General features: G+C 48.5%; 2 protein-coding genes and 1 long non-coding RNA gene across 5 annotated transcripts in view; 1 reads left to right on the forward strand and 2 right to left on the reverse strand.

Moving 5' to 3' along the window:
• Positions 1 to 14305, forward strand: part of LOC120221503 — a 51029-nt gene that overhangs the window by 225 nt on the left and 36499 nt on the right. The window lies entirely within an intron of this gene.
• Positions 706 to 4474, reverse strand: FBXL22 (F-box and leucine rich repeat protein 22). Its single transcript, XM_039218922.1, has 2 exons — positions 4128 to 4474; positions 706 to 1132 (listed from the first exon to the last, which is right to left on the reverse strand). The coding sequence occupies exons 1-2, from the start codon at positions 4460 to 4462 to the stop codon at positions 796 to 798; spliced, it is 672 nt and encodes a 223-aa protein (XP_039074853.1). The 5' UTR covers positions 4463 to 4474; the 3' UTR covers positions 706 to 795.
• Positions 10056 to 14305, reverse strand: part of USP3 (ubiquitin specific peptidase 3) — a 102075-nt gene continuing 97825 nt past the window's right edge. For all 3 annotated transcript variants that reach the window (XM_039218885.1, XM_039218895.1, XM_039218905.1), the window contains 3 exons: positions 13264 to 13377; positions 13055 to 13122; positions 10056 to 10822 (listed from right to left, as the gene is read on the reverse strand). In XM_039218885.1, coding sequence (XP_039074816.1) covers positions 10657 to 10822; positions 13055 to 13122; positions 13264 to 13377 — 348 coding nt within the window. In that variant the 3' untranslated portion in view covers positions 10056 to 10656. The remainder of the gene's footprint in view (positions 10823 to 13054; positions 13123 to 13263; positions 13378 to 14305) is intronic.

The raw sequence follows: 14305 nt of genomic DNA on the forward strand, positions 1-14305 counted from the left end.
CTAATGGTTTCATTATCAAGGAACTTAACCAGCGCTGCTGCTTTTGTCTTCAAATCTTTACTTAGGGGTTTTCGAACGATTTCTGCCTTCTGTGATATGAGAACCATAGAAAATAAGGATATGCTATTTATGTAAGAATCACCTCTACCAGCGAATTTTCTAGAATCGCGTGCGGTCGCTGCTGGGGAAAGGTGGGCGGGCTCGCCGGGCCACGGAGCAGAGGCGCGGGCGGCAGGGCCGCCGGGGCGGGTTCGGTGGCTAGCTCCGGCTGTGAGGCCCGGCTTCCCCGCTTCTTCCCGCCGGCCGGCGCTGCAAAGCGGCCACGCTCCTGGGAAGCCGGAGCAGCGGCCGTAGGGCGGTGCCAAAGACCGGCGGCGTAGGTCGCCCCGCCCCGTTCCCAGGGCGCCCGCGCGCTACCGGCGAGCTCCGAGTGGCCACGCCTCCCCAGGGGGTATTTCGGCCGGCGACGCGGGTCGCATCTTCTACGCGGTGCTGGCCTCACCCGCTGCTGCGGACAGTGCGTGGCGGAGGACCTGGGGCGGAGGGGCTCGGGAAAGGTGCTGGTATTTAGTGAGAACCATCCGAGTCGTTTCCCAGCATCGGGTTACTTAATCTCGCACTCCTTTGCGTAAAACCGTATAGTGAGGTAGGCATTAGTGTCCCAATTTCTCACAGGGAAACTGAGGTTCAGAGATGTGGCAACGGTCTGGGAGGAGGAAGGGCTGGGGTTGGAAACCAGGTCGCTCTTTCCGCCCGGCGGCCCTTGGCCGGCCGACGTGCCTCGGCGCCGTGGGCCTAACGCGGCAGCAGCTTGCGAAGGGCCGTGCCGGGCGCGTTGGGGAGCTGGTCGGGGATCATCGTGGCGCTGTGTTCGGCCCGCAGCGCCAGGAGCGGGCACGCGGCGCGCAGGCGGCGCAGGCCGGCCGCGCTCACGTTGCGGCAAAAGTCCACGTGCAGGGTCTGGAGCGCGCGCCCGTGCGCCGCCACAGCAACAAGCGTGCGGTTGGTGACGCGCGCGCAGTTCTCCAGGCGCAGCGAGCGCAAGTGCTGGCAGCAGCGCAGCAGGCGCACGAGGCAGTCGTCCGTGACGTGGCCGCAGCCTGAAAGCGTGACGGAAGCCAGGTTGGGGCACCTGCGGAGAGATGGTAGTGACCCAGGTCGGGCCCCGCGGGGTTGCGGTTTGCGTCCGCCCCGGACCCCGCCGGCTCCTGGATGGAGCTCCCAGGCCAGGTTGCCTCCTAACAGCCCGGGAACTCTCCGCATATTGTGGGCACGGAAACAGGGAAAGGGGCTCAACGAGTGTAAAGGACTTGCCTGCGATGACGCGGCCAGGATCAAAACCAAGGCCTCTCTCCCATTTCCCCTACTCTTCCTGCTTCTCCATCTGCATGGCTCTCAGCCTTATGAGCCTCCCCTGGTCCTGCTACGGGCAGAGGGGATGCAGGATCCAGAAGGACAACTCAAGTTCTTTGATTCTCTCCGGACTTGTTGCTTTGGGGTGGGGGTGAGAGAAGAGATGCGTGGTGACCACTCCTGTCTGGCTTAAAGCTTAGGCCCTGATGCTCCTGGCCGGCTAGTCAGGTGGGAGCAAGCGTATCCTGTAGGGTGGCTTAGAGATAGGCACGTTCAACCCGTGAAGCTGGGGTCGGGACCCGCTTCCGGTTATGCCTGGCTCTGGGTTCTAGAGCCTTGGTTTCAGCTCAGTTAACTGGGGCTGTTAGTGCATGCTCGCTGGGATGCCAGCCTAGAAACGGTCAGGAACCGGAGTGAAGTGGGTGTAGTCTGGCCCACTTCTACACAGTTTGGAGGCTCCTCCGCCCCAAGCTAACCAGCACCTGCTACTGAGAAAGATCTTGAGCAAAAGTTAGGTTTGACTTCTTTGCAGAGTGACCTTTGCTAACTCACTCACTGAGCTTTAGTTTCTTAGGGGAGGTGGGGGGGGGGGCAGGCGCCGCAGAGAGGGAATAATGCCTCCCAGTGGGGTTGTAGTGAAGATTGAGATTGGGGGTGTAAGGAGCCTTACTTACACAGGGCCTGGCTCCCTTGTGCCTGGGGAAGAGGGTAAGGAACTAAAACAGACTGGGCACAGCCACATTACCCGCACTGTGCCCATTCCATCTTCCCAAGTTCACAGGGCTTCTTTAGTCTTCATATGCAGTCCTCTGTCTGCACGCTGTTCTGTGAATGAGGGCGCAGGAAACTTGCCTGCAACTTTTTGCTGAGGACAAATGTCTAAACTGTGCTAGTCCTCCTGATCTGTCAGGTGGGAGAAATTATTAGCCCCAGGATGGCTATGATGATGTGTTTAAGCCACTAAGATGTTAAGTGGTCTCTTTTGTCCTGAGAACCTTTAGAATAATCTTGATGTAGGAACAAAACAGAAAGGGGACTCCTTCCCTGCAGTCCTTCTCTATTCTCCCATCTCTCACTGCGCAGAGCCGATTGCTAAAAGAACCGGATTGGGCAGATATTAGTACCTACAGTGCCAGTGCTGCTGTGTCATTTAATCCTCTCAGCCTTTGAGAAAGGTGATTTATCCCATTTTAAAGATCAAGAAAGTAGGTTGAAAGAATTTAAATGTTTGGGCTGGGGTCCCATAAGTCGGACAGTAGCAGAGCTGGAAGACCCCGCACAGAACCCTGACCACGAAGCCCTTTGTTCTTTTTGTGTCCCTGGGGCCCCTTGTTGCACCCACTTGGTGCCAAGGGGTGACCACTCCATACAAGGGGTGACCACTCCATACCTTGCTGGTTTGGGAAATAAAACCTGGTTCTCTTATAGCCAGAAAGGAACAACTTCGGAGCAGGCTTGCCTCTCCCTTGTCTGTCAGTCCAGTCTGCCTTCTGGGCCTTGTTAAACCCATCAACATGCCCTCATCCCAGCAGGGCCTCACCAGGATTGCCTTTTTTTCTCCTGCCTTTAAAAAAGGTGGGGTGGGGGGAGGGGGAAGCAAGGCGGGGCCACCACACTGTTTCCTTCCATCCTGCCATGCCGCCAGCAAACAGCAACTACTAACCCTGGGTGGCAGCAAACTGGTGGAGCCTAGTGTGTTACTAACCAAGAGTGTTCTTCCTCAAAGGCAGGACAAGACTGGTGAAGTCAGGCTCAGCGAGAGGCTGGCACCAGAAGTCCAGCTTGTGAGGGTGAGACCACGGAGGGTCGCCTGTGCCTCAGCCTGTACCCATGGGAGGGTGGACCGATCAAGTACAAGATGTATTGGGGACATAACTTACACTAGAAGATTAAGGGCAGCCTGGGTGGCTCAGTAGCTGAGCATCCAGCTGGCTCAGGTCATGATCTCACAGTTCATAGGTTCACGAGTTCGAGCCCCATGTTGGGCTCTGTGCTGACAGTTCAGAACCTGGATTCAGATTCTGTGTCTCCCTCTCTGCCGTGTCTCTCTCAAAAAATGAGTAAATGTTAAAAAAAAATTTTCATCTAAAATTCAAATTTAACTCAATGTCTTGAATTTTTATTTTTTAAAATCCAGTAATCCTAGACTGTGGGCAAATCACATGACCTCTCAGAGCTTAGATTTGCTCATTTGAAAAATTAGGCCAAAACACCCTTCCCTAGAGGTACAGTGAGATTAGTAAATTTCTAATAAGGAAACCATTCTTAAATATCACCACCCCTCCTCGGAGTCTGGCTTGGCTCAGCTAACCCAGAGCACAATCGCTCTCCTTCCTTAGTTGCATTTCACAAGCCTTGAAGTTGGTCTGCTAGGGGGAGAGTGGAGGCGTAAGCTAATAGCTGAATCTAAGAACCTTTCCCAGGGCCTGACCTTGAAAATCCAGGCCCAGCCGGACCTCCTGAGGTCTTAATGGCAGCCAGGGAGGACAGCTGCCCGAAGGACAGCGACAGCTGAAGCCCATTCTTCCTCTTTGTGGCAGAAGCAGCTCCAGGACCTGTGAGGCTGAGGAGGAGAACCCCCCCCCCCCATGGCTGTACGCATCCTCTGGGGACTGTGCTGTGGCCGGGCCTGGACAGTCTGCCTTGCGCCTAGAGTCTCCCCAAAGTGGAGCCATCTTGGTCTTGTAGTTTGCTCTTCCTTGCCCCCCAGAAGTCTCCTAGAGCTCTAGAAGCCAGAGCCCCCCAAAGCCAGCGCTGCTCAGGAGGCGGCCTACCTGTCGCACACCTGGAAGAGGAAGTCATTGACCAGGCTCTCATGCCGGCTGCAGATGCTCCTCTGGAAGGCGCTCTTGAGCCAGTCCTCGATGCTGCACACCTGCACGCGGCTAGAGTACCAGCAGATGGAGAGGCTCCTGAGGGCCGGGCTCAGGAGGAAGTTGTCCTTCTTGAGTTCTACCAGGGAGTGAAAGTGCAGCAGAGGCCAGAGTGTGGGGTCCTCGAACACGTCCTGGAGCTGGGGGCAGGTCCTGGCAAGGTTCTTCCTGCTGTCCTTGTCCAGGAAAGAGAAGAGGTGCAGCAGGCACTCCCGGTTGAGCTGGATGAGGTGCATGGCGTGCAGCAGCCACAGAGTGTGGCCGGAGCCCGGGGACCTGCCCTACCTCCTGCCCCTCCTCCCCTGCTCTGGGCTGGTGGACATATATGGTTGAGGAATGGTGTTTATTTTTGGCCAACAACTGGTGCTGAAGCTCTGAGAACGGGGCGGGGAAGCCAGGATCCAGACATACGTGTGGCAGTCTGTGGTTCGGCTTAGGTTCAGAGGAATTGAAAAGCCTGGCAGAAAAGCAGCCTATTGAAGTTAAATAGCTTCCTTAAAAGGGATTTCTTTCTCTTTTAGCTGACAGTGGTGCTTAGCAGAGAGCACTTTTGGCCCTCCCCGAGGCATTTTCATTGGCGGTGGACGGCCAGGCCACCTGTCTAGGCCTGCAGTCTCTGCTCACTGGGAGGGACCCTAATTATAAATTGTATGTTTTCATTTCTAGTATATCACCGAGTCTTCTGCTTCACTTAGTAGGAAGAAGCCTGTCGTCTATAGAGCTGAGACAGTTATGTGTGCAGAGCGGGAAGTTGAAGGCGTGGGTAACGCCCCCTTTCCTGTGAGTTGTGCTCAGGGGGTGATGGTTTGCAGGCGAGGCTGAACCACCTTCAAAGCCTGCTACCCTCCACCAGGTGCCGGACTGCCTGGGCCTCCCAGCCGGCTGTTTTTACCTTGAGTTGTTTCAAAAGCTTCTTAAGTGGCTTAGCTGTCAAGGTTCTTCTGTGTGTGTAGAACGTTTTAAGCTTCAGTTTACTTGGCTTTACATCTTATCATTTTTCCAATTCTGTGTCCTGCTGTATCTCGTCTGTATTTCCCAAAATGTCAGGATGGATGAAGTAGCTCTAAGTGCAAAACTGTTTGAAACCGTTCTAAGTATTTTAGTCCAGGCTTGCCCTTTAAGCCAGCCACGCACCATCCTCTTTGTGAATGCCTTCAGAACCGGCCCCGAGCCTAGGCAGGCTGCCTGGAGACATTATCCCTTAAGTTCTCCTTTCCTGAAGTAATTTAGATTTCTCAGTACATGGATCTATTTTCTAATACTTCACTCCCACCCCAGATCCTACTGTAATTCTGTTGTGAATTACCAGCGTTGTATACCCATCTGGTAGTTTGGGGGAAGCCAATACTGAAGGCTGCTTGCTGCCTCTGCGGTAGCAAGGTGAGGACAGAACCAGATATTTCTCTGCTCCGCCAGGAACCGCCACCTGAGTGGTTTTGTTTATTCACCCATTTGATTAGAATTGGAAGAAAGGGGATGCTTTGTGTCCAGTTGTGTGGCTGTAATGCAGATGAACGCAGATTAAGGCCCGGTCATTCCTGGTGCAGCTTCGCCTTTAAAATAAGCGTGATGTACAGGCGCCTGGGTGCCTCAGTCAGTTGAGCGTCTGACTTCAGCTCAGGTCATGATCTTGCAGTTTGTGGGTTCGAGCCCCGGCACACTGGGTTTGCTGCTGTTGGCATGGAGCCCACTTCGGATCTTCTGTCCCCTTTTCTCTGCCCCTCCCCTGCTCTCTCAGAAGTAAACCCAAAACGAAACAAACCATAACACAGCTAAGGGAAGAATGCCATTCTAGTCATCTCCCTCTGAGACACCAGACTCAGTGGCCCTGTGTGCTTGGTTACCCTAGCACTGCCAAGGTGAAGTGGAAGGGCAACTTTTCTTAAAAACATACACCAAGAAAACAGCTGAAAGAAGCACTTCTCAAGGAAAGGGTCACAAGCTACAGCTAATATTCCAGACTAATCATTTTAATGGTTTACAAGTACAGCTGACAGCCACCTTTGGCCCTGCTTGCACTTAGCCAGTCTAAAGGTATGCTCGGATGGGTTTTAAGAGAAAGCCTTAGGATCTCCACTTTCCCTCGCAGATCCTTTCCAAACCAGTACTTCTTACAGGGCTGACCTCTGGAAATAGGCAGTTCTTTGAACTTCTTAAAAGGTTGGCCACTAGGAAGGCCTCGCGGTCTGATGCGGCATCGAGTCCTGCGGCCTTGCTGGAACAGCTCCGGCCCACATGCTGCCACTGTGGGGGAAGGGGGAGGAGTGACATCCCAGAACAGAGGGTGGGCCTGGCTCCTCGTTGGCCCATAAGCCTCTGACCAGCACAGCTGCCTGTGGGAGCTGGAGGCAAAACCATGCACCCTCCGGCCACCTCTGTCTTCAAAGGTAGAAGGCTGCCAGGAGCAGGCAGATAAGTAACAGGAAAACAGGAGGGGTGTGGGGGAGGGGTCGTGTCTCCAGGGGACAGTGGAGGCAGAGGGGTCGTGTATATATAGGAGCTTACTAAGACCCAGAATTTTTTAACAGTGGCACTTTATTTGCCTGTCTTGAATAAAAGGTGACCAACAAACCTTGGCTCGGCCCAGAAGCCGCTTCCTCAGGGCGGGGTCTAGCTCTGAAGGAGGCATGCAGTCGGCACTTTATACGAAGAGCTGTCCGAGGGGAGGCAGGGTGATCTAGGCTCTGGGGTGCACGGGCCGCTTCTCCGGCACCTGACTGTGGGCACTAGGGGTCCCCTCCCACCACCACCTGGCCGTGCAGGTCACTTCATCCCGGCCTCTGTACTCTGGCGGCCCAGATGGGGAGGCCTGAGCACTAAACTGCTGACTGAGTGACCAGGCCCATGGGTGGAGCAAGTACCCCCTTACTTCCCTGGCTCCCCTGAAAGGAGCTCAGAAATAATAGCCAAGAGGAAAGAGACCAGAACTTTAATGATACTTTCATCCATAAAACAGTTGAGGTTGGTGAAGAAAAGGGATGTGATTACAACGTCAATGAAATCAGTCACACAGTTAATCCTCTTGCATCGTACAAAGTAGGCTTTCGTGGCAAACAAACAGTCACCTCAGACACACGCGGCACAGGCGGAGGACGGTCTGGAGTCCCTCGTGCCCAGGTCAGCGAGGCGACGCGGACACCTTGCGCTCCCGCACAACCCACCGTGTGCCTGCCTCTTCCTGCACCGCGGGCGCGTTCCTGTGGCTGCACCCCAGGCCCCTGGGACCCGTGCCCTGGCCGCAGGAACCGACTGCTCGCGAGCCTCTTCAGGGCCTGAGTGAAGAGGCCCCTTGAGCAACAGGGTTTGTGAGGGAGTTTAGGGGACGCTGGGGGCTGAAGGGGGAGAAGTGTATCTAAATAGACGTATATACGCTAAACCAATGAAACAGAGGTTTGGCTCTTAAGAAATAAATATGTCCCCAGCCACAGAAACCAAGCTGCTGTGTAGGTTCCCGAGGTGAGATCCACATTTACCACTTGACCGGGGCCTGTACACTTGACTGGCTTAATTCTGTTACATTTGTCATCACTAGACACTGAGTAGAATACAGTGGATAAGCAAAGGTTTCTCCACCATGGAGAGAGATTTGTGTTGCCACAAACGGTTTCTACCACCCACCCGTGTGGGAGGACTTCTGAGGAGGTTTTCTTGTCGCAGGGGAGCCGTGTGACGGCGTGAGGCACCGTCTCAGCGTAAGCTCTCTGCGCGAGAAGCCACACACACACACACAGACGACATGGCACAAGGGGAGAGCCCTGAAGAGCACACAGAGATCAGCTTTTAAAACAGGTGTGATAAGGCTACACAGTTAAATTTTTTAAATACAAATAGGCACATTTACATCACTGGTGTTCAAATGCACAATTCAAATGGATCCGATCACTTTTCCAAAGGGCCTTCCTTCATAATACCATTCGAACACCCTGCCTAAGGAAAGTCAAGCAATAAAAACACTCCTAAGATTCCAAGAGGAGATGTGTCCCTGTCTTAAGCCAACGATGTTGCCTGTCTAAGGACCACTCTCCCCCAGAAGGCAGTCTGGCTGCTGCCAAGTTCCATCTGGTACAAAAAGACAGCTTTTCTCTACCAACATCAGCACTGCCCAAAGCTCTATTGTGGAAGTCCTAGCAGCTGCCCCTGCAGAGAGAGAATCTAAATGCAGACGTTAGAAGTCCCAGCTATGCACCCTCTAAGTACAAAAGCCTGAATTCATAGGAGATACTGAACAAAAATCAAAGATGATGCACATTCCAAGTTCATTTACATGTGGTGTTAACGTATTAATGTATTAAGGTCAAATTTTGTGAAACTTTCACTTTTGTGGATCAAAAGGGGAAATACCACAATTTCCTATGGTGCAACCTAATGTAATTTAGAACTGCAAACTACTTCAAATACATGTTTCCCTCTTAATTATCTTCTAGACTCTGTTTCTAAGGTGTCAGACCTAAATAAAAAGCAAAAGCTTTTTTCTCTGGAGTGAATACTGAGACCAGTGCCGTCCCAGAGAACTGCCCTAGACCTAAGCAGTCCTGTGCCCCATGTGGCTGCTGGGCACTTGAGATGTAGCTCATGTGACTGAAAACTAAGTTTTAAATTTAATTATTTAAAAAAAATTTTAATGTTTATTTTTGAGAAAGAGACAGACTGTGAGCAGGGGAGGGGCAGCGAGAGAGGGAGACACAGAACCCGAAGCAGGCTCCAGGCTCTGAGCTGTCAGCAGAGCCCAGTGCGGGGCTCGAGCTCATGGGCCTTGAGATCATGACCTGAGATGAAGTTGGACGCTTAACCAACTGAGCCACCCAGGCACCTCCAGATTTAATTTTAATTAAAATTTAAATAACCACATGTAACTAGTGACCGCCATAATGGAGAGTACAAGTTGAGACACAACTGCAGTTTGCTTCTGGTCATGGTAGAGTGGTTAGCAGCTGATTTTTGCTCTGAGGAAAGAGCCTTGTCTAGCTAATAGTGAATTGGAGCCACATCTGCTCCTGCAACTTCAAATATCCACCCTGAGGAGAGCCATTAGACTTCTTTTACATTCATGCACTTTAAAAGATTACCAAAAAGTCTGCTAGGTTGGCTTAATATGAAATACATTCTCCCCCTTGTCATTTGTAGACACTTGAGAAGAAAATAAAGGCTGGAATGAGAGATGACCCTGAAAACAGTGCCTGGTCCTATGGTACAGCCTATCTGGAAGTCCCTTTGAGTCCTTTCTAAGTAATGCCACTGCCCCCACCTCAAATTCAACAGACTAGCCTGGAACGCTTGTAGAAATCACAATTACCTTTCTTAGATGGGATGCTGGTTCCAAATTTCAACTTGAATTAAACCTTAATGGTGCTTGTACCTATTTTTCTTGAACACAGTTTTAAAACAAAGACTACTCAAGAATAGAAACTCTGTTCAAAGTGAGAATAGTTTCAGCTTACTCTGCTATCAGGATAGGCCAGTGAGCGCTGTTAAAACTCAAAGTAGCAAAGACTCAAATTTCCTGCTGTGAAGTGTAGGTGATGGTCAGCATCTGCACCTCAGATGGCCTAGGAAGAAATAAGGCAAAAGTGGACAGGTAGTTCTTCCCGGCATCACAGCCAGCGGGGAAACTAGATGCTGGTTCTGAAGGCAAACGGAAGCCATGGTCTCCTCACCAAACAGTATCTATACCATGTAGCTGAGTCAAAGACATTTTTAAACACTAAATGTTATCTTGTCTTATCTGGACTTTTCTGTACTTCCTATCTCCATGAGTACACACACAAGCAAAAATATCCCCAAAACAAAATTTTAAAACTTCAAAGGACTAACTTGAATTTGCAGTACAGGTACAAGTGAACCAACAAATTGATTTAATCAGTGCTGATAAGCAGCAGTCATGAGAGATGCCAAGAGCAGCAATCACCGGGTCTATTTACTGATGCCCTCCCAGTCATCTCTTACAATCAAAAAGAATTACAGTCAGTGAAATCTTGTGGGCCACAAATGATGTGCACGCATGATCCTGGAGGTCAAGTCCACATGATGTCGCATTACAGCTGTGGAAGGCAGCAGTTCTATTGCTCTTCACGTTCAGGAACACATCCTGCTTTCAGCATGTGACAGTAACAAAGCATTGATGTAAATGTGCCTCAGAGTGAGAACTGAAAACATTAATATAAAAAAGTCAAATAGAACTAAGTTCTTGAAACTACATATAAAAACAATTATTACAACTAAAGCAGCAAATCAAAATATCTGCTGAGGTTTTCTGGTAGAACTAAAAAAAATAGTTGGTGCCCATGTTCAATACGTCACTACCATTGACAAAACTAAACCCAAAATAGGAAATTGAAAAGTGCATAATGAAATTAAATCTTGGATCAAGTATTTACGGAAAACTGGAAATGTTTGTCCGGTATAGTTGACAAATAATGATTTAAAGGAGGTATTAAAGTTTATCTGATCCAGCTTTGGCCTGGCGTTCCACGTAAAAAAGGATGTAGGCCTTTGCCTTCACAACGGTGTCTTCATCAGTCAGCGTTACAGTACTGTCATTGAAATGGAACCAGCGACCTTCATGAGTTGCATACGCTGTGTAATGTCCAGAACCGACCCTATAAGGAAAAGTTAAAAAAAAAAAAAAAAGAAAGATATGGACTACAGAAATAACAGGAAGATCTGCATAATCATATAATTTTTTAGATATACAATAAATTCTACATATTGTAATAAAGAATAAGCCCTAGAGATTTGTGGTTTAAGATGGCTGACTGAACTCATCATGTTTATGTTCCTCAAAACCCATGGGAATAACCAGGAATATGCAGGCCCTGGAAACATAGGGAAGAGTGCCATCGAATGAGCAGAAATGGAAGATGTTCTACAACACCGGAGAGCAGTGTTCACATGGCACTGGGTTAATGGAGACGCCGAAGAGCTAAGGAACTCAACCTAACAAGCATGGGTCAAGGCCTATGGAAACATGGATTTCCATCACAGCCTTGGAAAAAACCCTGAGCTTAAGAAAGTAATCTGCCTCGAGGAAAGGGCTTTTCTCTTTCAGCATGACCCACCCACTCACCCATGGAGCCCTACAGTCGGCCCTCCCAGGCAGGAGAAAAGCCTCAGGTAGAACAGATACCTTCACAACTGCTAGAGAAACCCTCACCATTTACCAATAATGATCAATCTCATCATCTATTATGATTCTGAATAAATAGCCAAAAATCATCAAACCCTTGGTGGGGGGTGGGGAGGGGGGCGGGGGATAGTATGAAAGAAAAGTACTGGGAAGAACAAACAATTAACCACTAACAAAGTTAATGCAGAAAACCAAAGAGACTTAAAAATTCTAATTAATACCAGTAGTTTCAAAAAGATATTGCAACCATAAAACAAAAATGTTTCTGTTAGGAAAAAGAGTTACCAGAAAAATGGGATTGCCAGAGTATTAATGTCATCTTCAATTTGGATAGAGATGAAATCCAAATTGGTGATTTGGAAAAATAGGCCATGGCAGTCTTGAGAAACACAGAGACGGAAATCATTAAACAACAGTTAAAATGTGGAAAAGAACCAGAAAATTCACTATATCCTAGTCCGCCCTTGTCCTCGGTTTCCCTGTCCATGGTTCAGTTTCCCACAGTCAGGTGTGGTCCAGAAGAAGATGATGTTCTTTCTAATATATTGTCAAAAGGTCAACAGAAGCCTAAGGCTATCACAATTATAATTACTATTAAATTATGATTGTTTATAAATTAAGCTATCATAGTTACGTCTGTATGTACAGGAAAAATACAGTGTATACATAGGGTTTGTTACTATGACTGTAGGCATCTACTGCACGAACGTCCCTGCAGATAAGGGGGAACTGCCATACATGTCATAGGGAGAGTATGGGGTGGATCAAATGTTTTCATGAAGTGAGGACACCAGACAAAGAGTGTCCCTATCAACTACCAAGCCAGGAATACATGTGCTGTAATTTCTTAAATCCAAAGACCGAGGATCCTACAATCTTCCAATAAGGAAAAAAGGTTGCCTATAAAGAGATGAGAATCAGACCTTAGTGGACTTGGCCCTGGAATGATGAAGGCAAGAGAGCAATGTCTACAAAGTTCTGAGGGAAAAGGGATAGGGGTTTGTCTATGATTGAAAGATAAATACCCATTCTCAAGGAACGAAAAGGTAAAAACTAATAAAACTTCAGGAAAAAAACAAGAATATTCAATAAAATCTTTAAAATAGATGACATGAAGTAAGTTACTCCAGATAACTTCCCATTTTCCCTCCCTTTAAAAGTCAGCTGGCAAAGGAACTAACTTTGGAGTAAAGCCTACTGAGGATTCTGTGGACAAATACATAAGCTCTCAATGTGGAGCTCAAATGAACCCTTCTCCATTTTGCTTTCATGTGCCTTCTCTCCTTCCTTCACAACATCCTCTCCAGAATATTCTTTCATACCGAGACTGAAAGAAGTTCTGCCTCACCTATGTTAATGTAATTAATGTATCTGAATCCATTTTTAAGGAATTGTGGGAGAATTACCAAGAGTGATGCAAAAGTGCAGATCTTTGCCGTGGCTTCCTTTTTTTTTTTTAGTGCTTTATTTCTGAGAGATAGAGCATGAGCAGGGGAGGGTCAGAGAGAGAGGGAGACACAGAGTCTGAAGCAGGCTCCAGGCTCTGAGCTAGCTGCCAGCACAGAGCCCGACGCGGGGCTCTTGCCCACAAACCGGGAGATCATGACCTGAGTCGAAGTTGGACGCTTAACTGACTGAGCCACCCAGGTGCCCCTTTGCTGTGGTTTTCGAAAACCCAACTATGAGAAGACGCTGACACACTTACCCGGAACCATGGTGCACCACCACGGCAGCAAGGTCATACAGGCAGTTCTCTGGGCCACTGTTCTCAGGCTACAGGACAAGGGAGAAGATATCCAGGACTGAGTTAGAAGCAGCGGTCAATGACATCCTATCTCTTATCAATGTGAAGGCTTAATTTTACTGGAAAGCCATCTTTGCACCCTCCTAGCAAAGGTAATTAATTTACTGTACCTCTAATAAGTAGCATTTCATGTCTAGGCCTCTCAGTGGAAATTCTACATAGGTATCAACTTTGTTTCTTAAATATGCAGTCCAATGAAATCGTTTCAGATGTAAGCATAGCACCTGGATGAGAGATAAGGACAAAGATTGTATAAAAAAAAAAAAAAAAAAAAACCCTAATTTCCCTTTCAGTAAAATTAACTACTTGGTACTAATATCTCTCAGTAATATTTTAGGTGGCCTATAAGTTCTTTTTTTCTTTATTTTGAACCTTGAGAGTACTTTCTTCCACATATCTTATTATGATATTGTGATTTAAAATAAATAAAACACCTGAAACTAACCACACTGTAGTTAACTGACTGGAATTAAAAACTAAAATATATATATATATTTTATGTGTATATATATATACACATAAAACCCCTTTTTTCCTAAAGTTTAGGAGCTGTGTGGAAAGGGGGTGAAGAGCTTATATTTCCACACAGCTTACCTAAACCATTAGAATTTCCAAAGGGATAGCCATAAAGGTGTCTTTGTTATGCCAATGAGGTGACTTTCTAACTGCCTCAAAGGATGTGGGGTAGTTGCCAGGGGACCCAACCGTGTGAATACAGAGTTGGAACTTTCAGACTCCCCAACCCAACTCTCCAGGTAGGAGAGAGGGGCTGAAAGTTGAACAACTGCCAACAGCCAATGACTTAATCAGCCGTGCCTAGGTAATGAAGCCTCCGTAAAAATCCAAAAGGAGGGGTTTGGAGAGATTCCAGATGGGTAACCAGAACACTTCGAAGTGCTACTGTGCCAGGCCCCAAACTCCCCAAGGACAGAAGCTCCTCTGTTCAGGACCCCACCCTATGTATCTCCTCAAACCCATGTCTAGTCTGTTGGTCAGAAGCATAAAGTAGCAAGCTGTGCTCTCTGGGCTTCGGAAGCAGAGCTGGTGTTAGAGGACTGGGCCCAGAACCTGTGGAATCTGATCGCTATCACCAGCTTTGATAGTGTCAGAGCTGCACCAAATTCTAAGTAAGACACCCAGCTGGTTGCTTAA

The sequence above is a fragment of the Hyaena hyaena genome, unplaced genomic scaffold (assembly GCF_003009895.1).
Source record: "Hyaena hyaena isolate Hyena2069 unplaced genomic scaffold, ASM300989v1 scaffold_15, whole genome shotgun sequence".
Classification (NCBI taxonomy): Eukaryota; Metazoa; Chordata; class Mammalia; order Carnivora; family Hyaenidae; genus Hyaena; species Hyaena hyaena.